General features: G+C 38.5%; 1 protein-coding gene across 1 annotated transcript in view; it reads right to left on the bottom strand.

The window, feature by feature from the left end:
* Positions 1-7,814: 7,814 nt before the first annotated feature.
* LOC104618702 (androglobin-like) overlaps positions 7,815-22,436 on the bottom strand; it is a gene marked incomplete at its 5' end in the record, with an annotated part of 38,695 nt that continues 24,073 nt past the window's right edge. Inside the window, 6 exons of the mRNA XM_010284364.1 lie at positions 7,815-8,006; positions 9,662-9,845; positions 11,206-11,308; positions 13,386-13,500; positions 15,948-16,103; positions 17,832-18,016. Of these exons, the coding sequence (XP_010282666.1) occupies positions 7,815-8,006; positions 9,662-9,845; positions 11,206-11,308; positions 13,386-13,500; positions 15,948-16,103; positions 17,832-18,016 (935 nt within the window). The remainder of the gene's footprint in view (positions 8,007-9,661; positions 9,846-11,205; positions 11,309-13,385; positions 13,501-15,947; positions 16,104-17,831; positions 18,017-22,436) is intronic.

Here is a 22,436-nt window from a genome sequence, read left to right as displayed (position 1 = left end):
CGCAGGCCGCGCAGGCCGCTTTGCCCGGTGCTACCTCTGGCAGCAGCCGGAGCTCCCGGTGCCAGGCCGGAGCCTCGGCCAGCTGGGCTCTGCAGCAAGAAGCAGCCCTTAGGGGCGAGGGGGTCTTAATAAATGACAGATTCAGGAGAAGAGATGAGCGCATCTGGTCCAGGATTTTGGGGAGCTTGTGCTGGGATCTAAGGTAGTGGTGGAAAGGCACTTCTTTCTGCAACAGCTCTGGAAAAAATACATCTTCGGGTTGGCAAAGAAACACTGAGAGTGCACTCAGGTGTTTGCCTGGTTTATATTTTTATGAGGCCTAGAAACATCTGATAGGGGTAGAAGGTGTTAGGCTCTTCAGAATTACTGTTAAAGCTGTTATATTTTGTTTTAATAAATAAAACATTTTAGATTTTTACATGAGAAAACAGCAGCATCAGGACTACACAAAAAATTACAAGCCGTTTAGTAAGCTAAATACTCTCTTAATTACCTTATTCACAGTGTATATTACCTGTTGGCATTAACACAATTCATATCTTGTTTTAGAAATTCCTCCAGGCAACAATCATCATTATGAATTTTTAAAAGTGGCTGAATGACTCAGCCTCCAAATTTAGTTGGCCAGTTCTGCATTCCCTCTATACTATCTGTACTATCTTTGATAAAAAAAATGACTGTTGCACAACCTTTCTGTAGGTTTCTATTTAAGGTGATTTCCAGTTTATCCCTATTACTTCCTCATCTAGCCACGCTGCTACCAGGGTGACAGTATGCAGGCAGCAATGAATCCAGGGGAACCCCTAAAAAAGGATGGAACAAGGAGACTTTGGGCCCTGTAGTATCTGTAAGTGAAGAACTTCAAACTGGACTGTCAAGGGTGGTATCTCACAATGTCCTACCCTGTGCATCGCGCCGGTGAAGTCCTGGCCTTTAGCAAAACTCCAGCTGAATTCCACTGAGCAGGGACTTTATCTTATAAAATGTCTCACACCTGATTTGCAGTTGTTCTGCACTGCACGTCGGCACTTGTTGTGCCCGTGCTGACTGTGTGTTAAATTATATAGATGATATACTCAGCACACGTGCGCTGATAGATACATGGGAGAAAATCTAGCTCTTGCTAAGGTCAGTTAGAAGACTGGAAATAGAATGGCACCTCATCTTGACTTGCTTTTCTGTGCATCCAATTTGTAAATGGTATGACAGGGAAGTACATTCTTCTCATCTTAGCCAGGTTTCCAGATTTTTTTTTTTTTTTTTTTTTGGGATGTGGTGAATAAATCAGAGTCTTTAAGAGAAAGCCGGTATAGATATAGACAGACAAACACCCTAAACAGCACTTGAATATCTCAGTCTATACATAAATGGTATTTCAGAGCATCAGTTATCAAAACAGTTTCCAGCTGCAACATCGGAGCTGCAATGTGTTAAGCCAGTGATACATACGGGAGAAAAAACAAAAACAAAAAAGCTAAGATGTCAGTGAAGTCTTTGGAACTGTTAATGCTGAATAGTTTGGGTGAAAGCCACGTAAGCAAGTCTAAGAAATGTGCTTTTGGGAAACCCACCTTTTGCACTGGAATAATAGAAAAGCATTCCCTTGCTTTTCGTAATACTTTTGATGATGACAGGGATGTGCTGTGAAACTCATTCTATGAAGAGTAAGGACAAGGTGAGAGGAAGTAGCTTCTCATTCCTTCCTTAGCTGAACCTTAATCCCTTCATGCCACATTTCTGTGGTGTAAGAAGAGAAGAGTATGAGCACTTTAGGCACTTGTGATTAATTTCTGATCTCTTATCTTTCATCAGTTCCCAAAAGTCATATTTTTATAGGATATGTAAAACCCTGTGACATATAAATTTTCATCCCCTTGTCTACCCAGATGGCTGGGAGTGGAGCTGCTTTAGTCTTTCCTGCATTTCTAGATTGACAATTCTAGCCCCTGCCAACAACTGTGTCCAGAGCCAACTCAAGGTTTCTCTGTTGGGGGGGGTGTGTGTGAGAATTTTGAGAATTTTGTGGCCTTAAAGCTGAAGGGGTGGAATTGCATTGTGGTCTCTGGCATGGGCAGAATAGAGAAGAGGAAGGATGGATTTTTCACTGCCGCTTTGTGTCCCTTTAGGCACTTTCCGCTTTCTGTGTGTCTGAAGTACTTCTGGTTGCTGCTAGCCATGCCACAGCTGAGTGCTTTGACTCCCTCTGCACCCTGTCTGTAGCTGATGTCATCTGGGTTTTGCCACCTGTAGAATGTCAAGCCATGGGAAGGAAATTAAATCTAGGACACTCCAGGCCACAAAACAGTGGTCTCTTTTTAGCAAGACACTTCCTTATTTGAGTTATTAGCGAGGTAAACCTTACCACCATCCCTGAACATCCAGCCGCTGTATTCCTGCTTCTTGCACCTTCCAGCTTTGCAACAAGTTGGCTCATAACGCAGAGTCAGGCTCTCTCTTGCTGTGCTCTGTGTCTTGTGAGCATTGCATGGTGGTCCCAGCTCAAGGGTAGCTGGGAAAGATATCTGTGATGCCCTGCTGAGTGGGACACCCACTTCAGCTTCCTCAGGCTGAGGGTACAGAAGCCTGGCTGTTGCCTTCCATGGATTGGACTGCACCCACTGGGCTACCATGTGCAAGGCAAACACCTCTTTTGTGTCCCTGAAAGAGTGAGCGTTTTGGTGCTTGCCCTTAGGGAGAAGTCCAGGTGTCGGGCAAAGGGAACCAGGATTCAGGGAGGAGTGTGCACCCAGACCTGACCCAAAGTGACATGTGTCTGTACATGATCTCATTTTCAGATGAGCCTGCCAGTCCCTGAACCACTGGCCCTAACCACATTCATTTTGCCACAGAAATCAAAGGTCCTGAGTCTGACCTGGCCACCCCCATCTCTTTTCTCTTATTTTAGCTAGTAACATCTTCAACACACCTTTCTTTTGTGCTATTGTCTCACTTCATACGATGCAGACTGTTTCCTCTCCTTCCCTGACTTTCTACTTCTTTCCTGTCTTTGTCCTCCTTTGAGACGGAGGACAACAGCATCTTGGTTTTCTGCAAATAACAATAATATTTAAATCACTGAAACATTACCTGGACTGTGAATTAGGGCTGATTCAAGAAATGAATGAGAGGAAAAAAGGGCTCTGAAAGTGAGATTTCTTTCATTCTGCAAACTGCTGTGTGATTATGCAAAGCTGTTCTCTTATGTTTTCTGCCAGACAAAATATGTAGACACTTTTCTTGCCTTTTGGAGGGGAAATGCTGTGCATGTGCATAAATGCTGTGTCTGTTTCTTGAATTAAAATGAGACCTTACATAGCTGCTAAATTGCACATTGCTGGGGTGAGCAGACTGGCAGCTCCAAACTGAGCCCGATTTCGCAGCACATTGCTTGTCTCAGCAGCGAGGCATCCTGGAACGGGCTTGGTCTGGTTTTTGGTCTGTAACGCATTGTGTAAATGCCAGCCAAATTAAAGCAAAGCAGATGGGACAAGTAATTTGAAGATTAATGAAGCTACTCGCGTTAAAAAGCAACTTTAGTTATGTATTTTAATGAAAAAGATCCTTTCTAGTTCCTAATAGCTGGTCAAAAGAAAAGGATCAAGCAGTGAAAACCGCTAAAGCTTAGCAGAACACACCTACAAAGAGTTATTAGAAGTGATTAACTCTTTACAGAGTTAATCCCCATTAAACTGAATTATCAAGTCAAAGACTTAATTTCTTTCTCAGGTACCTGCATCGCTTTGTGAATGCCACCTTTTCCCTAAAATGTAGCAGTAAAGCAAGCAAACGCTAAGGAATTCTTTAAGGATTATTCACAATGCAGTCTAACATGTTGAAAAGTTTTCACTCTCCTGTGGCATTTGCAGTTTCCATCAAAACTTTGCAAAACTTCTGCTGAACAGTGACATTTTCCGTTGCATAACTGGCTATACTTCATATGAAAGAGAAATTAATATCAGGAATTAGTACAGTAAATGAATTCTTTTTGTTTTACCACTACAAAAATGCAGCTCAACATTAAAGATGCTCTGAAAGATGTCCTCCTGCTCTAAAGAATCTTTAACTCTTTAATCAAAATTCCAGCCAATCACAAAGTGTAATTGTAAAATATTTCCAGTATTGCCCTGAGCTCTGACCTCATCAGGTCTCTCAAACTGCATAGTTAGTCCACAGGAGGAAAGCCAGGCTTGTCTCTCATATGCCGCTATGCTGATTCCTGAAACCGCTTCTCCTTGTGCAAGTCCTCAGCAATGACCAGATACTAAGAGACTGTCCTACGGCATTTTAACCAGAGATAGGAATTAGCTCTGCATTTGGCTGATGAGTTGGAGGTACTTAAGTTGTGAGAGAATCACACAAACACAGAAAGAAGATCATATCAGACTATTGGGCACTGGCTCTCTAAGAAGCACACAGTCTTCTGCCAAAGACAGATCAGGATTTCTGAACTGTTGGAGTACCCCATCCTCTTCATCTATGTAGAGATGGCTATTGCCATACTCTTCTTCAGGGGTCATATTCGGCATTTCAGGGGAGAAGTATGTAACTCTCCAAGGCACAAGACAACTAAACTCCAACATTTAGGGTTGTTCTTCATATACAGTCTTCCATGAACAAAAATTATAGGCTGTGTAAGTAAGCGACAAACTATGCAGACTTTCTCAAGGATGATTTTCTGTAAGAAACATTAGAAGGCAACTGTTCAGCCCTTGCTTCCACCCCCCAAACTCAAACCCTCTCTTCTGTGACTTGCAGCCACCAGATACCGGGTAAAGTATGCTTTGATGCAGCCATTCCTCTATTGCACCTCCAAAACGACTGTCATCTTAAAAGATGGAGCAATCATGTCTTGATTCAGAAAAGCTTTGCCTATCTATTCTGTTCTGTAAAGGGCTTGACCTCATGTTTCAGTCCTTTGCTAAAGTCCTGTACTGAACACGAAAGCACATAATTTAAAGCTTGTCCTTGCGCCCCTACTGAATCTGGCCCTGAATGGCCAAGCTGAGTATAAGCAGGAACAATGACTATCCAAATTCCAGAGCTTTTATTACCAGAAACCCTAAGAAAATATGAATGCTTGATGCAATATGGCATATTTCTGAAATGTACAATCTGTAAAAACAGAATTTGAGCAATTTCTTATCCTGAATACAGGCAGTAAATTCCTTTGATATAAAGGCCAGTTAAATTTCCTAAAATTATGGTGCTTAAAAGCTGTCTTACTCCTAAAGGGAAAAAGTGCTTTATCCATGTGAACACACAATTTGACTTTTGGACAAGCTTGGTCTACAAACTGGAGGCAACAATCATATCTATTAAACCACAACATATAGTTTCACTTATTTGTTTTTCTTACAGTAAAGTGCTAAACTCGATGGCTCCTTAAATTACTGCAAATGACTATTTTGAAATACAGTCACATTTTGGTTTACTTTTTGTACATCTTTCTGCACTAACTTAACCTGTAATGTAGTGCACCATGTAAAAAGCTGCCGTGTTGATGTAAAAATGATGCATATAAAATTTCATCAGTCATCTGTTTCTGGGTCCAGTGTATGTAAGTTCTTTGGCACAGTCCGAACAAGGCCTTTTCTCTCCCAGGTTTCATTATGAGGTAAGTAAGTGGACATTTTGCTCTTCTGGAATATGCACGGGAATTTAATAGAACTGCTACTGTGTGTCCCTTGAAACATTACATACTCCAAAGTACATGCAATTAAACAATGTGACAGGAATTAATTCCCTCATCATATCTGTGTTGTTGAAATGATAAATAAGCCAATAGAGACATTCATAAACCACAGAGCAGATTCTGATGATGCCACATTACTCTTTACAATGAGGAAATTATGAAACTTAGCATTGTGTATAACATCAGAACTAGATTTGATAATGTAGATCCGAGTACATTGTGTCTGAGCTTAAGTCTGTTTATAGCTGACTGCATGCAGGGATGGGTTGTGATCATGCAGGTTATTAGCTGAATGTTTGACATTTAGATGTCGATTATGCTGGCTTTTGGAATCGGATTGATTTTTACAACAGAATGTCATTATAGCGCTTGCAGTGACATCAAGAACAGAACTTCAGCTTGATCTTCCTCTACAGAAGCTCATTAGAGATTCACACAAGAAGACAACCAACACGTGCTATTGCCATGGAAACAAGATGGAATATTATGAAGCAGTATAGCCCATATTCCAAAATAGAGAGGACAAAGAGCAGTTATAGCATAAGACTGCCAGGCTTTTTATTTGCAGCCTGTATGGGTCAAAGCAAAACTTAGCTCCCGCTCTTTGAAATAAAAATCACCAGTGCAGCTTTAGGACTCTGGTTTAAATTCCTCCTTTTCAAAGACGAAAACTCAAGTCAGTTAGTTCAGTTTATGTTGTATGGGAGGAAGGAGGCCGAGTGGAGGCAGAGGCATCACAGCAGGTGTGTAAGTGTGATGATATACAAAGAACAGATATCGCAAAACTGATAGAGGAGTGAGTCAAGTTCAAGCCAAGCAGTGAGGTACTGATAGCACAGAGGTGAGCAAAACCAGCAGAAACTGAACATCTAGTATGTCATTAAGATGCAGAAGAAAGGCTAGTTTCAAATGCAGTGGCTAGCCAGTACCAGTGGCCAGAATGCAAAGGATAACATTTCTTGCGATTAGCATTAAATAGGCAAGTCCCATGGTTTCTCATGTTGCCTAGACAATGAAATGCTTTTGGACATCCTGGACATACTGTATGTGTACAATATGTAGGTAGTCTAACTTCCCAAGCTTCTGTTTGTGACTGCATACACAGGAAGTTCTTTAAGCCATTTACAACAGCTCTGTCTGGTCTAGAGAGAGTTTTTATAATTTTAAGAGTTTTGACCATTGTCTCCGAGTACAGAGTACTAGCTAGTGAGTATGAATGCACTTCTTTTTTTTGTGTTAGATGACAATACCAAAAAAATACAAATCCTATGCTAATGGAAGCAAGAGCTTAGAGGAAATATTTTACCCTTCATGTAGAAAGCCCGTGATTGCCACTTGATTCACACACTGGTTCTACCTTTAAGAAACATTTTAAAATTCCAGCCAAAGGTCTAGGAGCCAAGGGTATTCATTTTAGGCAAAGCCACCATTGGCAAAACAAAGCTTAGGAAAGATAAACAAGAAAGAGAGTAACAGGGTTTTAAGGAGTATTCAACAAGCCTTGGAGGGTTGTGCGATGAGTTTGCCACTACAGAGAGTTACTGTGAGATTCAAAAACACTTAAGAGAATGATGAAAGGGAAGAATAGTACAGTACACAGAAAGCTTGTGAGTGCCTACTGAACCAGGCTTTGGGAAGCCTTCCAGTGCCTGCATATGAATAGTGCGGTATGCCACTGTTTAATTATTATAAACGCCATAAATTGTCATCCACTTAAGGAGCTCATGTTTCTGCCAAGTTAAATGACTTCAAAACTGATAGGTTACATTCACTGTTTCAACTCTGATTCATTCTTGTCTGGTTCTGTTTTGACTGGAAAAAGAGGACTAAACACACTGTGATTTTGGCAAAAGAATCTGAATTGAGTATGATTTTTTGTTGCAAAATTTTATTCCAGTAAAACATACAAACTTTAATAGTAGTGAGTACCTTTATGGGAAGCAAAATACCAAACACTTTGTTAAAAAGAAGAATACTAGATCAATTTTTTCACTAGCAGCAGGCAAAGAGATAAAATGTGATATAGTTGACAAAAATACTGGAAAATAACAAACATTCTTCCTCATCTTTGCATATAAACTTTCTTTCCCAAACTGTAAATACAATTCAGTAGTGCTAGCAACTACTTTTTTTTCCCTAAGCCCTTTCCTTGCTTTTTTTTGTGTGCATTCAGGGTTTTCTTCTCTTGCTCCGCTTGCAGGACTGCCTCATGAGCTGCCAGCTCTTCTTGTTTTCTGCACTCGGCCTCTAGCAGCGCACTTCGGTATGCTTCCCGAATCCTGTGAACTCTGCCTCGTGTTTCATCTAAGGATGCCTAGCCAAAAACAAACAGCAATACCCCCCACCAACACATGAATCCTGATTTTATCACAAGCAACTACATTCTACATGTTGTGTTTCACTTTGTTACTTTATAAGTACAGGGAGGGCATCTCTCCTTTTTATGTGTATTTTTATTGATTTGTCACAGTGACACAGCTATATGTCAATCTGTTCACCACGAAGAAGAACAGAAAGTTCATGAAAATCCTTTTTAAATTGCTGGCATAATAAGCTAATTGTGTGAAAGGAGGATAGGGCAACAGACTAGTTACCCCTAACTGGGGTCTAATCCCTATTCAGTTACTGGCTTGCTTTGTTAAGTCCCTTAAAAACTAGTTTTCAGAAATGCTGAAATGGTTTAGGAGCTCTAGTCTTCAAAGAGACTAAAGAAGCCTAGATCACATTCACCTTCAAGGAGACTCATGGCAAGTGGGACTTGGACACTTCTGAGAACTTTTTCCGTACATTTCCATCCTGGAAAATGGGGATACCTGGATACCTTTAGATAGTTCTCTGTGGTCTGCAGATGAAAAAACTCTGAAAGTGCTAATCAGCACAGTATGCATATTCACAAGTAACTCTCATTTTAAATTAGTACTGTGAAACATCTTTAATGGACATACTTTATAGAAAGAGCCAGGGAACTACTCTTAATAAAAAATTTCCCTTCTAATATATGATATGCTAGGCATCCAAAATCATAGCAACATCTGAAAACCTGGACATGCATTCTTATCAGGGATCAATCAGTCACTGGTAGAGAGCTATGGCTCCTTGCAGACTTGTAGTCTAGTAGACTAGTATAAGTAATATAAATCAGGCTGTCTGGGAGTTTGTTAAGGAGATGTTTTCAAGTGATTTCTGTAAGTAGGTTGGTTTGGTGTAAAATTATTTTTACTGTCTCTTAGCCAGTTTTAAGAGTCCTGAATAGTCATTAGCTGATTATTAGTGGTTATTGTATCATTACTGTGTAACAAAATATTTTGTTCCTGTTTACACTCAAGGGTTAAGACAATTTTGTTAAGATATTTGTACCAATGTCATGTGCAATGTATTGGCTGGGTTAATCCTAACACTGGATCCTACACTGATGCTACCGAATTTGTTATTTATAGACATAGTCTTTTAAGGCTTAATAATTCTAATTTTTTGCTTGTTGTCATCATGCATATTTCAGGAAAACTGTGTTCTCTAACTTTGCTGTTAAGACACATTAGGAGCAACTGATCCTCCTATGTAAATTATCTTGTTCTTTGTTACTTGCCAAAAAGCCCTATACAATTCTATAACCAACAAAATAGCCTAACCAGAGATGTTTTATCTAATATGCATCTGGTCATAAATATCAAATGCTCAAATTATGCTCACTTTTATCTATCTTTTGATGGTGACATTTTTAAGATAGTATTTTTGCAAAGATCTGTATGAAGAAAGTATGTATGATATAAGAATATCATATTGTGTAGTACTATATTTTTCCCCTAGAACCTTTAGTTTTAACATTTGCCCAAGCAAAAGTTCAAGCTTATTCACTGTTTCTAACTACTGGTACTGAATACAAAAGTCTTAAGAATGGTTCATCAAGACACTCATACTAGTGGTGGGTATTACAGTAATAGTTACTGGAAAGTAATCTTGAAAACCTACCTGCAGATTCTCATACATCTCAAGTATATTTTGCTTCAATAAAGATCTGGCATTTTGTTCTTTTTCTCTTTGTTCCAAAGCCAGCTCTCGAAGTTCCCTAAAATGGTTGATTTTTTCCGTTTTATGTATCTCTTGCTGTTGAATGATAGACTCATTTCTTAGCACAGACTTAGACATTGTTTTTCTGAAGGAAATACAAAGACATTTGTCTCATTTCAAATACAGTTTGGGGTGGTATGTATTTTGCTTAACACCTATATGCATATATTTGGCTTATATACTGCAATGTCACCATCGTATGGTTAGATATGGTTAAGGAGTCACTTTTCTTCTGCCTGTATATAACCCCGATGAGAAAGTACATTCCTGAGTCCAGGCCTTCTTATACTTAAGTGTTTATTTTAAAAATATTTGTAAAATCATGCTCATCTTTGAGCATATGACACTTATCTTTAATTTGCAAGAAATATCATATTTGCATAAGTTTTTGATACTATAATTTAGCATTGAGACAAGTGTAATTTATTTTTTTTTGCCATTGGCATAATGGCAGCTAAGTGCATCATATATTTTTGTAATTTGACAAATGACTAGTGTAAAAGTCAAGGAGTTGAAGACAAAATGCTTACAAGCCTGTGGAAGCTATTTTGCCATATTTTCTACTGTTTTAATGTTACTCACTTCAATATAACACCAGTTTCCGTTTCAATTTAAAATTCAATTTGGGGATTTTTTCAGCATGTTCTAAGGTCTTTTGAAAATCAATGAGCTGCATAAATGCCACACTGAATACAAATAGACCTAAGCATGAACCGGGTTCTAGCTGTAGCACAGCAAACATGCAGGTGCATGTATATTAGCTAGATAGGTTCATATCAACACATGTAATAAACAATACAGCTCTTTTGAATAAATAGTATAATTAATATAATTATTTCAGCTATTAACTATTATTTTTAACTCAACTGCATTTGTTAAGTAAAGTATATTATTTGAATCTAGCATCACATCCTGACAAACTTTGTATGTGCTTCTTTCAAGATGACCACTGAAATAAAGATATTTACCTGCACATGCATTTTCTGCAGATTTTTATGTCACATTCTCATTACATGTAATGCAGTAATTCAGCTCCTTTGACATGTATTATGTTAAGGAAAGGATGTAAATTGTAAATGGATATAGGAAAGCACAGATTTTAAAACACACCCACGCCAGGAAAAATCAAAGCTGAAAATTGTATCTTGATGCCATCTACACTTCTGCATTGACTACTGAGTGATTTTGTGTACACAACATAAAGGACAGATAAAACACGGGCCAGGATTTTCACAGCAACTTTAACAAGCATGTGACAGAATTGTAGCTTACTTCAATGATATGTGAAGGATAAAGTCTAAATTCACGTCAATCATACTGCATCCAATTATAGATACAAGTGCATTAAAATATATTGCATTTACTAATTCCTATATATAAAAAACCTTAGCCAGTCTTTCATTTTGGTGTTTCACTGGGACTTAATTGTTCTTGCTGCAGTTTACCTCATGTAAGGACTAAGGTCTATAGGATCCCATTTTTTTTGCTGTGTTTGTAAGCTTGAGTCCATAGCTGCTTGTGATGCTTTCTTTCCTGTGATAAGAGAATCTACAACAGAACAGATTAAACTGGTTATTCAGTTATGCTAGGAGGCTCCATCTAAATACTTCTATATTTTTTTTCCTCTCTTGTCTCAGCAAAATACATTATTAAATGAGAATATGGGTTAGAAAGGATATAATAGTTCTGCCTTTTTATTTTATTTTCCAACGCTAATGATAGAATAAAAAATGCTGCAAAACCCCGACATATGCTAAATTGAAACTAATTTATGTATTTTAGCTATATCCATAGCACTTAAGAGGGTTTGTAAACCTAAGCAAGAACATTCACTTTCAAGTGCCTAAAGAATGTAAGAACAACTTCTAATCAGCAAGGAATCACGTTCTTTTATTTAAAAAAAAAAAAACCAATAAAAATCCAAGTGTTCAGTCCTGGCTGTATTTTAAAAAAACTATATTCACTTTTGGGCAGAAATTTAGTTTGGGAAATGCCAGTCTAAAGAAAAAAGATGCAATGACAACTTAAAATTGTCATTCTTAAGTCTTAGATTTTTTTAAACTATGTGGATAGTAACCATCTTATGCTTTAGTGTAGCATTCTCACAATACAATGACATATCTGATATTTAGCATGCCACTGGGCTAAGCTGTGTTGTGATTATTCCACTGCTTCCTTCTTTCAGTTCATCTGGATGTGCTGAAAATGCGTGTGAAATTTGATGAGATTTAACAATGACTGTAGTAGTTTGTTACAATAAAAACTCTCTATTACTCTACTTATTGTAATAATCAATTGAAACTTTTAAAAACTATTACTGGAATGTTCTCACCAAAAGTAGGAAAGAGGTTTCTGAGCATTAAAAAAATTTACTGTCTATATATTTACTGTTTATACATAGACATATATAGCAGCCTTCTCTCTTGGTCTAGAAGGGTGAATGGACTTTGGAACTGCCTAAGACACTGCCCATCAGAAAAGTATTATCCAGAACATAAAAATTCTCATTAAGATACCAACTATTGCAGAAATGTTCAAGCACATTATTGCCTATTGCTGCACTCTATGGAACCGAACCATTAACAACTTAATGTCACTGGTGTATCACCTCTTGACTTCATGAGTCTTTGTATTTGACTCCAAATGCTTAGTTTGGAACAAAGCTCCTGGTAGACAACCGCTAATTTTGAAGTCCTTATCCAATAATTTAAAGGAAATAGTATTTTTTCAAGTTCCTTTGGAATGCAAGAAGTAACTAATGATCTGTTAGTTTATGGCATAAGGTCTGCTTGTGTTCTGACAACTGCTTTAAGTTCTGAAACATTCCCAGGAGCATTACTTACCTGATCGGAAAAAATACTGATCTTAACAAGTTATGTACTAGTCACAGGTTCTAGTTCCATGCACATGAGCCATGAACAGATACTGTCACAATCAGACTGGGTACTATACTTTGTTTTGTGATGTCCTGATCTCAGCATTATTATCAGAAGAAAAGAAACAACAAATACCCTTGCAGCCTTGCACCCAGTCCAAATTTTCAGCAGGGTCCAGTGATTGCCAGGGAATACAAATGAAGAAACCACAGCAGCTGTAACCACTAAATAAAATCAGACAACACTTATGGAAGCTGATGCTACTCAGTACGCATTTCTTGAAACCTCACTTCCAGAACACTGTCCATGAACATTAACACAAAATGGACATTAGAAGTCTTAGTGTCTTACTGACATGCTACTTCAGCTGCTAAACAATTTTTAAATATTTCTATACTAATGACCTCTGGTACCCAACTTGGAATTGAGGGAGTAGGTACTTCCAAAAATTTCAGGTTAATTTAGGGTTAGAATTCTAGTACAGAAGGACTGTTTAAAGTTTGCTTAAGGGTAACTATTGGCAGCCTCCAAGAGCTGTGAGGCTCTATCTGTGTCTGAAAATACAGCAATGCAACAATTAAAGCAAAAAGGGGATAGAGAACATAGAGACTAAACATGCCATTGCGCATCTGGACACCTTTATCAGGGCTGTTCTATCCATTTACTACCAGTATTTAATGCAGAAGTCTTTTCTAAGAAGCTGAACATGATGAACATCAACAGATGACATACTTGACAGAAAGTTATACCCTTACCTCTTTCTCCTGAACCAGGTGTTAAACTGTCAGTCTCAGCCCCAGCTATGGGCTCCTCTGAATCTCTCACAGCATACTTATTAATAAACCGCATGCGTTCCTGAAAAGCCTAGAGATCAAAGTTTTAATCCAGATAAGAAAACTTCTACTGCACACTTTAAATCCCAAAGAATTTTCAAAGCCAGGAATCTCGAAGTGGTCAATAAGGCAGTAAATCTTCAAAGCCAGTGCATGTGAGATATGATGCTACTTCATATTACTGGTAAGTGTATTTCACTGGTTTGATCTATGAAAACATCACCTCTAACAACAGGAATACCATTAGCGAGTCACTGGGGAGAAAAAAAGATAAATATAAGAGGACGACATTCCATGTCAGAGTCATATTCAAGCCATGTCTCCAACAGATATTTTTTTTCTGAAATAATAACCTGTCAACATTAAACATGCAATTTTTTGAGTAAAATTTTGGAACCTTTATTTGTTTAGTTTTAATGTGTTGTATAAAGGAGAAATAAATTAGCAGTAGTGGTTAAAGTTCATTTTTAATTTATATCAAGTGTGTCTTGAGTATATGAATAAGAACCCCTACGTAAACCTTTGTGAGAGGGTAGTTCAGTGAAATAAAAAGTAGGCAGTATTCTCGGCATGGTTTCAGTCCACTTAATGCATACTGGCTATATTTAGCACTTATCCCAATTGAGAAAACGATGCCTGTCAATAACAAACCTAACACCAGAGTGCAGTATGCAACTCTGCCTGGGGCTGGAATCCGAAAAGATGCTAGGCTTCCCAGTGAAACAGTCCTGAGATGCTGCGTACTTACACTAAAGATCATCATGCAGTGAAATACTGGAAAATCACTGATCTCTGGGCAGTTTAAAATAATCTTTGCATTTAAAACAAACAAACAAACAAACAAACAAACAAAATACCTGAAGTGTAAGGTCTGTTCCCCCATAGCTGAATGTATGGTCAAATAACATTCAGCTACTGCACCTCCTTAGGGGAGTATCTCTTCCTCTTGGGAGCTCCTATAGCCTGGTGATTTAGACTTCCTCCTGCGCAGTGGGAGCTATGGGTGCAAACCGGCAAACCCTTTCAGACTCAATTGCCTTTGATGCCAAAGTCTTTTCTGCCTGTCTTTTCAGAAGGTGCCTCGGCCTCACTGGACTTTCTCTTAAGGGCTCATATTGCCAGAATGGATGGAGAAGCCAAAAGTCAGCCTGGAGTCAGGCACCTAATTCCCAGAGTCACAGGGCATGACCCCTGCAACAGGCCCATGTTGGGGCAGGGTGATCAGGAAGAAAGGAGGGAAGCTACTTGGTCTGGATATCAGACCCACAAGTTAGATCTTCTATTTTTTAGCATATTACATGTAGTTGCTGCAATTTTCTTAACGATTGCCGTTTTGGAAAAATGTCACAGACCTAAGGGGCCTTTTAAAGTGGAACCTGCAGCTGTAATTCGGTTGATTTTCAGATCAAAAAAGGCAACGGTGATAGAACCAGCGCTCTGAAGAGACTCTTTACACATCAAAGGGGATTCATTTCCAGCTAATCTTTAGGATGCTGTACTTGCATTTTCAGTCTCAGCACAGCCAATCAAAGCTGCAGAGTAATGCATCTCTCCTCAGATCAGAATTTAATAAAGTAGTGTCAGAAAAAATTTTGAGCTTTGGGTACACTGGACAGAACTGAGAAAAATCTGAAAGTGTAACTGGGAAGACCTGTGTCTGAGGTTCGTTTCTGAAAGGTAATATAAAAAAAGGCAAAATGCTTCTCAGCTGGGGTTTCTGGCCAAATACCCCTCAAAGGTCATTGGTGGTGGTGGTGATAGAAGATGACTGCTAGATAACTTTTAAGATTGCATTTTCTTCTTTTATTTTCTTTTTTTTTTTTTTTTGTAATGATGCTTCCAATTCTCAATCAGTAGCTTAAATTTTTGCTTTGCTAGAAAGAACTTGTATTATTTTTCCATCTTAAGCATACCTCGTATCAAAAGAGCCCAGCTACAGCTGACATCTGAATTAGTATTGCTTCTCCAAAACCATGAATTCATACAGAGCAGCATGTACAGGCTCATGGGTAACCTGCAACCCAGAATGAAATTGGGAATCCTGGCTGCAGGGCACAATTTGAGTGATGATATGGCCAGGTGCCAGTTTTTCAAGAGAAATCTTTTTGGCATGTTTATAACAGTGTGTTTCCCACTGGAATCTGTTCATGCTAAACATTAAACTTGTCACAAGTAGCAGCTTTGCAATTGAGTAGAGGTAGTGGGCTAAGGAGAAACTCTTCTCAGTTTGGCAGAGTGGAATCTAAAGTCTCAGTGATCTACAAAAGTCTAAAGGAGATGATTTGGATTCCTGCCCAGAATTCATGCACATGATCACTTTCGATTCTTTAACCTGTGTAAAATTCCCTGTCTTCCACAGAGTGGTGAAGGGGACAGCCATATCAAGTCAGGTCTCTGTTGTGGCAACTGCTCTACCATCACAGCAGCTCCTGGAACTTTTGAAGAAACATTACTGCAAAGATTGCACTCTGATATTACCTTTACAGCTCTTCCTGGCTCTGCAGACTCCCATGCTTGTTTCATGGCTTTGATCTCATCTGCTCGCTGGGTGTCTTTCTTCACCTCTAGAACGTCTGCCTCTCTTTGTTCACTAACTAGACGCAAAGTCCAGTATGGTTTGTTTGAAGCAGCTTGCTGAAAGTGAAGTACCATAAACATAATGCATTGATTGGTATGCATCTACTGCTGCTATTTAGGATAGTTATGTTTCTGTATCCTGGTGATTTTCCTGATTGATATACATTATACATTGGTATATTGGTATAATACTTTAACATGCAGTATTATACAGTGGCTGCCAAAGGAAAGGAAAGTTATTTTGCAATGTCTAGAAGGTCTTTGAGGCATTTTGTTTATGTGCTCCCCCTCAATCCCGTACAGCATGCTCCACACTCCCAGTTCTTATCAACAGTCTGTGTGAACAGGAGTATTTTGTAGTGATTATTGTCTTATCTTCTTGTCAAGCTTTTTTCTTTTCCTTCCTTCCTTTCCTCTCCTTCCTTCCACAAGTTTTTTTTACTAGAAATTTTATTATCTTTAACTAGGCTTTTTGTGTAGAAATACATCTTGGTCTGTCTTATGAGGCACCTGTTTTCTTCCAATCACTTCCCAAATTCCCTAAGCCACCTTAATGCATAGCTTCTCCAGAACCACAGGGTACAAGTAGTGCCTCAGGTGTAGGAGACTGTTCTGCTGTCTGACCGATGAATGAGATACTGCGCTGCATATATTCCTGGAAACCATACCATCCACAGAAGCTTTAAGCCCAATATTTAGAAGTAGAGATAGGAGCTCAGCTTTTATTTGAGACTAAAGGTGGGCATCTTCTTTATCTGCAAGCAGTTCCATCTTGAACCTTGCATCTGTTTTAGTGGCAGACTGAAACTGAAACTCCCAAGAGCTATCATCCCAGCACTCCGAGTGTACCCCATCACTGGAGCTGAAAGCAGAAATGTGAAACAGCCTGAAGCTGCGTTGCATTTCTGTGGCCAACAATCTCAACTGCAGCCACTCAGACTGCTCCGAAAGAAGGGTTAAGACACTACTAGTCCGGAAGTCTGTATAGTTAGGTGTGGATGTGAATCAGAGGCTAGTTTGCTGTGCAGCAGGTTTAGTCAACAAAACAGTTCTGTAGAGATTTCTTCATTAAAAACTCTTTGGAGAAGCCCTCCCCTTGAACTACCTGCCATGAGGCAGCAAAATTCCCAGCAAAAGCAACACCATTAAAGGAGGAACTGCCAGTTTCTTCTTTGCCTTCCATTAATCTGTTTGCAATCCATAAAGTCAATTATTCCTTTTCAGGCATACAGGCTGGCAGTAGCCTTTCGGTCAACCACAGAGCACTCAGATTATCCCACCACAGATGAGAAGAATTTGCAAGTAGGCAAGTACGTACCAATTTTTCTGCCACTAATTTCTGCTTGTGTGCAAGCTAATGACAATTGTGACATATGAAACAGGAACTGACTATAGAAGAAAGACCTACTTCATCGTCCTGGGAGCCCATGAAAACCATTACAATGAGTGACTAATGGGACATAAGTATGGTGAATTCAAGGAATCTAGTAAAACTTCAGCAGAGACAGAAGCTAGACCAAAAAAGGAACAACCGGTAGTTGTTCATAACATACATAAACAAAGAAATGAGCACATTACATCTCTAAAGCAGGAGGCACGTCTGTTACATGTGTAATTCAATCTCTCTCACGTATAAAGCTAAAAAGGTGGCAAAACAGGGCACAGAGAAACACAAGGGATACATTAGAAGTGCTAGTAATACTGACCCGCAGACCTGAAAATATCTTTACACTCAATAAAATGACGGCACATTCAGCAAATCCCGTTTCTTGGATTTGTTCTCACCTGAGATTCAGGTCGAGATGCAACAGATACAAGTGATCCTCGTTCTTTATTGGACTTTTCTTTCTCTGACTTCTCAGATGCTTTATCTTTTGCTCTTCTGCTTGGTTTAGGAACACTTGCAGACTTTTGTCCTTCAAAATAATTGAGCATTAGGGGAAAGCTGTGCTCCTCATGCTTTTCCTGTACTGTTCAGATGTAGTTATGATGCATGATGAATTAGAGGATACCATTGTCACCCATAAATATATTTCCCCATATAATATCCAGGGAGGAATAACAGCACAAAACAGCCATGCAGAAAGACAAAGAAAAGTCAGTTAATTAGTTGACACTTTCAAGTACTACACTAACATTTATTGGTGGACCAAGAAAGAATTTAAGGACAAAACAACTTTTAAAAACAAACTTACAAGGTGGACATATTGCGACAGCCTTATCTGTCCTAAATAGCACTTCACCCAGGGCTTAACTGCGAGTTTGCCATGGTCCCTGCACATCAGTCACTGCACCGCTGCCTTGTGTGTGAGTCAGTCCAAAGACTGCAATGTATAGAATCACAGTCTGACTCTTATTTCCCTTGTATAGTCTCATATAATCTCTGTCAGTGTTCTGCACCAGGCAGGTGAGAAGCTCAAAGTAGGTAAAGTCATTGTTCTCACTGTCTCATATCCCTGTAAGCCTGAAAGTCTGAAGAGCAGAAGAAAAGACAGGCCCCACCAAAAGTGCAAGGAAGTTAAGGCAAAGAAACATATTTGAGACTTGATGCATGTTTCAGACATTCAAAACTATCATTCTCAGAACTATCTGAGAACCATCTGGATTAATTATTTTATTAGTACATGTGTATGCTATATGTTTGAATTAAAAGATGCTGAGAATTGACATTTGTAACATTTATTCTGCACTGTCTTATCTGATGGAAGCTGTTAACAAGACTTTTTGCATGTCATATTCTTGTTAAAATAAATAAATATATAAATACTGTAATAGCATATAGCTTTACAAGCATAAGGAGCATGTCAGTTGAAACAACTTGGGATGGACCCACAACATTGTGAAAAAGATTGAAAATCTGAGTCTGAAATCTCTGTTTCCCTCCACCTGTATACTGCTTGAAACATTAAAACAAATGTGGAAAACCTAGATTTAGTCAATACAATAAAACCGGGGATTTCTCTTAGAAAAAAGAGGAAATGAGTGACTTTTACAATCTGCCAATAATAACAAGGTACCTTTCACTTAATGCTATGCTTTCTAACCCCTTCCACTGAGGACAAATCACTGTGCTGCATGATTTGATCCAAAGCCCACTGAAGATATTCCACTGGCTTTAAGGAGCTTTGGATGAGATCTGCAATGTCGTGGGTGAGGTTATATGGATATATGTAACTGTAACTATTAAATATATATAAACATATTTGTGTCACACATATACCTACACATACAAATATGTATTATATGACATATATGTGTATTACATACATTATACAAGTGTTTTTGTATAAATTGTATTATTATCATCTCCTCATGCTACTTAAATAATGTACAATGGCACCAAAGTGCTATGCTTAAATTGATTCAGTGCTACCAAAGCATACATCAAAGAATGAAAGCAAAAATTACAGCGGTCTCCACAAATATTGAAGATACTGAAACAACTCCAGAGGAAATGCAAATATAAAATAAATAGTGATTAAATTATTTGAAGTTACAATATCATTACATAAATGGCTTTCCATTTAATTTCACATTATCGTAACATTATAGCACCATAAATCAGGCTGCTGTACATGCATTATTCAGTGAATTATTAATTTTTAAAGATAAATTATTTATCATTTATACAAACACTCAAGAGACATTCAGTGTCATTAGTTACATGATATCAGACAAAGACTTTCTGTGTCATGGGATAGCACAAGCTTTGTCTGTCTTCTATAAATATTTTACAATTATAAATTTTAGTATTTTGATGCTCTGGACTTCTTGCATACACTGAGAAGTCAGTAAATAACGAGCAAGCGCATGAAATGACAGTGCTACAATCAGGTATCCTGCTTTAACCCCTGATACAGAGGCTTAGGACAGACTTCAGTTAACGCTACGCTGCACTGTCCAGGTTCCCCCGGCCCTTGCCTTCCCTCAGCGGAGGGGGCAGCCTCCCCGGTTTTGGGATCAACCTCCAGGTATTCCTGGAGGGGCCTCTGGCTGCAGTTTGGCAATATGGAGTGCATCCCACTGACTAAGAAGGGAGACGTGAGTAGTTCCTCGGGGCTTTTTCCAGGGATGTATGGGACGGGATAAGAAGAAAGGTGGGGAGGTGGTGCAGAAGGTAAAAAGGCCATGGCTGAATTCTAGCGCAGAACTTATGCATCAATCGTCACAAACTCTCAGCAGCAGTTATTGCATATGTGTGGCACCAAGAAGAGCTTGGGCATCACACCAATTGAGAGTGATGACAAACAGCTGATAGCAACTGTTAAAATCAGCTTCTCTACCGCTTTTCAATCATTTACTCAGAGATTCATTTACTGTAATGTCAGAAGGGACCATAGTGATCATCCAGTCTGATGTCCTGTTTATGACAAGCTAAATAATTACACCAAATGATTCCTATCTGGAACTCATAACTTCAGATTGAGATACAACAGTTCTCTTTTTTTAGGCAAGATAGACAGCTAGTCCTGATTTATGAAATTCAAATTACAGAGAATGTATCTTATTCATAGGTAAAATACAGAAGAGTCTTTTGAAGTTTTCTTTGAGAAGATATCATGCTCCTGCTATTGAAACAGGCTCTGAGCATTTAGTGGGATTACCCAGTAGTTGTCAGAAATGACTGTTACTTACCCCATGAGAGACTTTCAGATTTGATTAGGAAATGACCGAGAAGTTGAGATGTTGCTTTTCCTGTCTCTGCCTGGACCCTCAGAAGCATTCTTGACAGATAGCAACCTCAAAAATCTTTCCAAAGTTGGGCTCACCCAGACACTAAAGTTGCAGTAAAACTGCGCCAGGATAGAAGAAACCACCAATATGGTTCAGTGGTAGGGTGGGGTTATACCATGCAGGTATTTAAAGACCATACAGGTCTTTAAACTCTAGCACCATCACATATCCTCCATGACCTATTTTCTCACTGAACACCAGGCAAGTGATTAATCACTACGGACAGGCAAGGTGGGAAAGAGATAAAGAGAGGGAGAACCGAACATCTTGTTAAACATCCTGCCCTTGGCAGGAGCCAGCAAGTTCTCTTGCATGAAGAGAAAACCTGTGGGAAAACCTTTCCCAGCTCTGGAGAAAAAAAAGGAATTTTCCAAAGGATACTGCCTCTCCTGCCCTTTCAAACCTACCTCTACTACCTGGTTGCGTGCCCTATCTCCGCCCTGCTCTCCCAGTTGGATAGACAGCCTTCTCTCATCATCAGCTAACACTCTTGAGTTGACTTAAGGCAATATATAAACTACATGCTGCAGTCAGCATTCAGTGCACACTGATGATTCAACAATGGGTTGTGACAACTGCACAATAAAACTTATGATCTCACTACAAGAAAAGTAAAACCAAAGAACCCAAAAAGGCAATAGCTGAAAGTCATATACAGAAAATTAATCTTAGAATAATTTTGTTTGCACAGTCAAGCAACTTAAATGGTATTAGCCATTGCAAGATTTCCCGCTAATTTTTCCCCTTTTACACAAGAATTATGATCCAGACCTTACTTTTTTTTTACTATTTTTCCATTGAAATCTTGCCCCATTAACAGTTCCCAGTGGAAGGAAAAAAAGAAAAATAAAAAGAGAGAAAAGAATGAAGACTGTATAAATAATACACTAGCTGACACTTTCTAATTTCTGTGTACTTGGGTTTTCCTGGTTAATGCCTTTTTAATGTTTTGTTTGTGCAATGTGCTCTTTAATAAAGCATTTAATGAGATTTCATATATAATAAATGTGACTAAATATTAGTCATGAAATAACTTTTGCTAACACAGCTCTTTTTACAAGTACTGCCAAACGGAAGTATTAATGATTTTGAAGAAAGAAAAGAATAATAAACATCACCAAATACAAAATACAGAATTATCATAGCATCTGTATGCTGGAGAACTTACTTTCTTCAAAAATGTTCTTAATAAATATTTATAATAATAATGAATATTGATAGCACAATAATATGGGTCTTCGTTTAAAGGGAGAGTAGCTTAAAAGACTTTAGTAAATGCTAATACAAAGCTGAAATATGCTTTTGCTATGATAAATTAGCTTTAATATAAAGCTAACTCCAGATGGCACTGTTGGTTTACATGAAAAAGTGATATTTCACCTGAAGTGGTGAAAATTTGCTGCAGGAATTTTCCACCTGGCTCGCTGCAGCTTTCTTAAAAATCACATGGTGAGAGGATGCCACCAACATTGCTATTAGATTAATTGTGTGTTTGATAACTGGTGCTGGAAGCTTTAAATGGTAAAGCTCGGTTTTCAAATTGCTTTAGGATTAGTTCACAACCAGAAAAAGATTCAAAGATTAAATGTTGTTTTTTTCAAAATACTTACCTGTAGTAATCACTCTAGATAAATATTGCTGTTAATAGGGGTACAT

Source organism: Phaethon lepturus, unplaced genomic scaffold, assembly GCF_000687285.1.
Source record: "Phaethon lepturus isolate BGI_N335 unplaced genomic scaffold, ASM68728v1 scaffold51483, whole genome shotgun sequence".
NCBI lineage: Eukaryota > Metazoa > Chordata > Aves > Phaethontiformes > Phaethontidae > Phaethon > Phaethon lepturus.
This window is presented reverse-complemented; position numbering and strand designations above follow the sequence as displayed.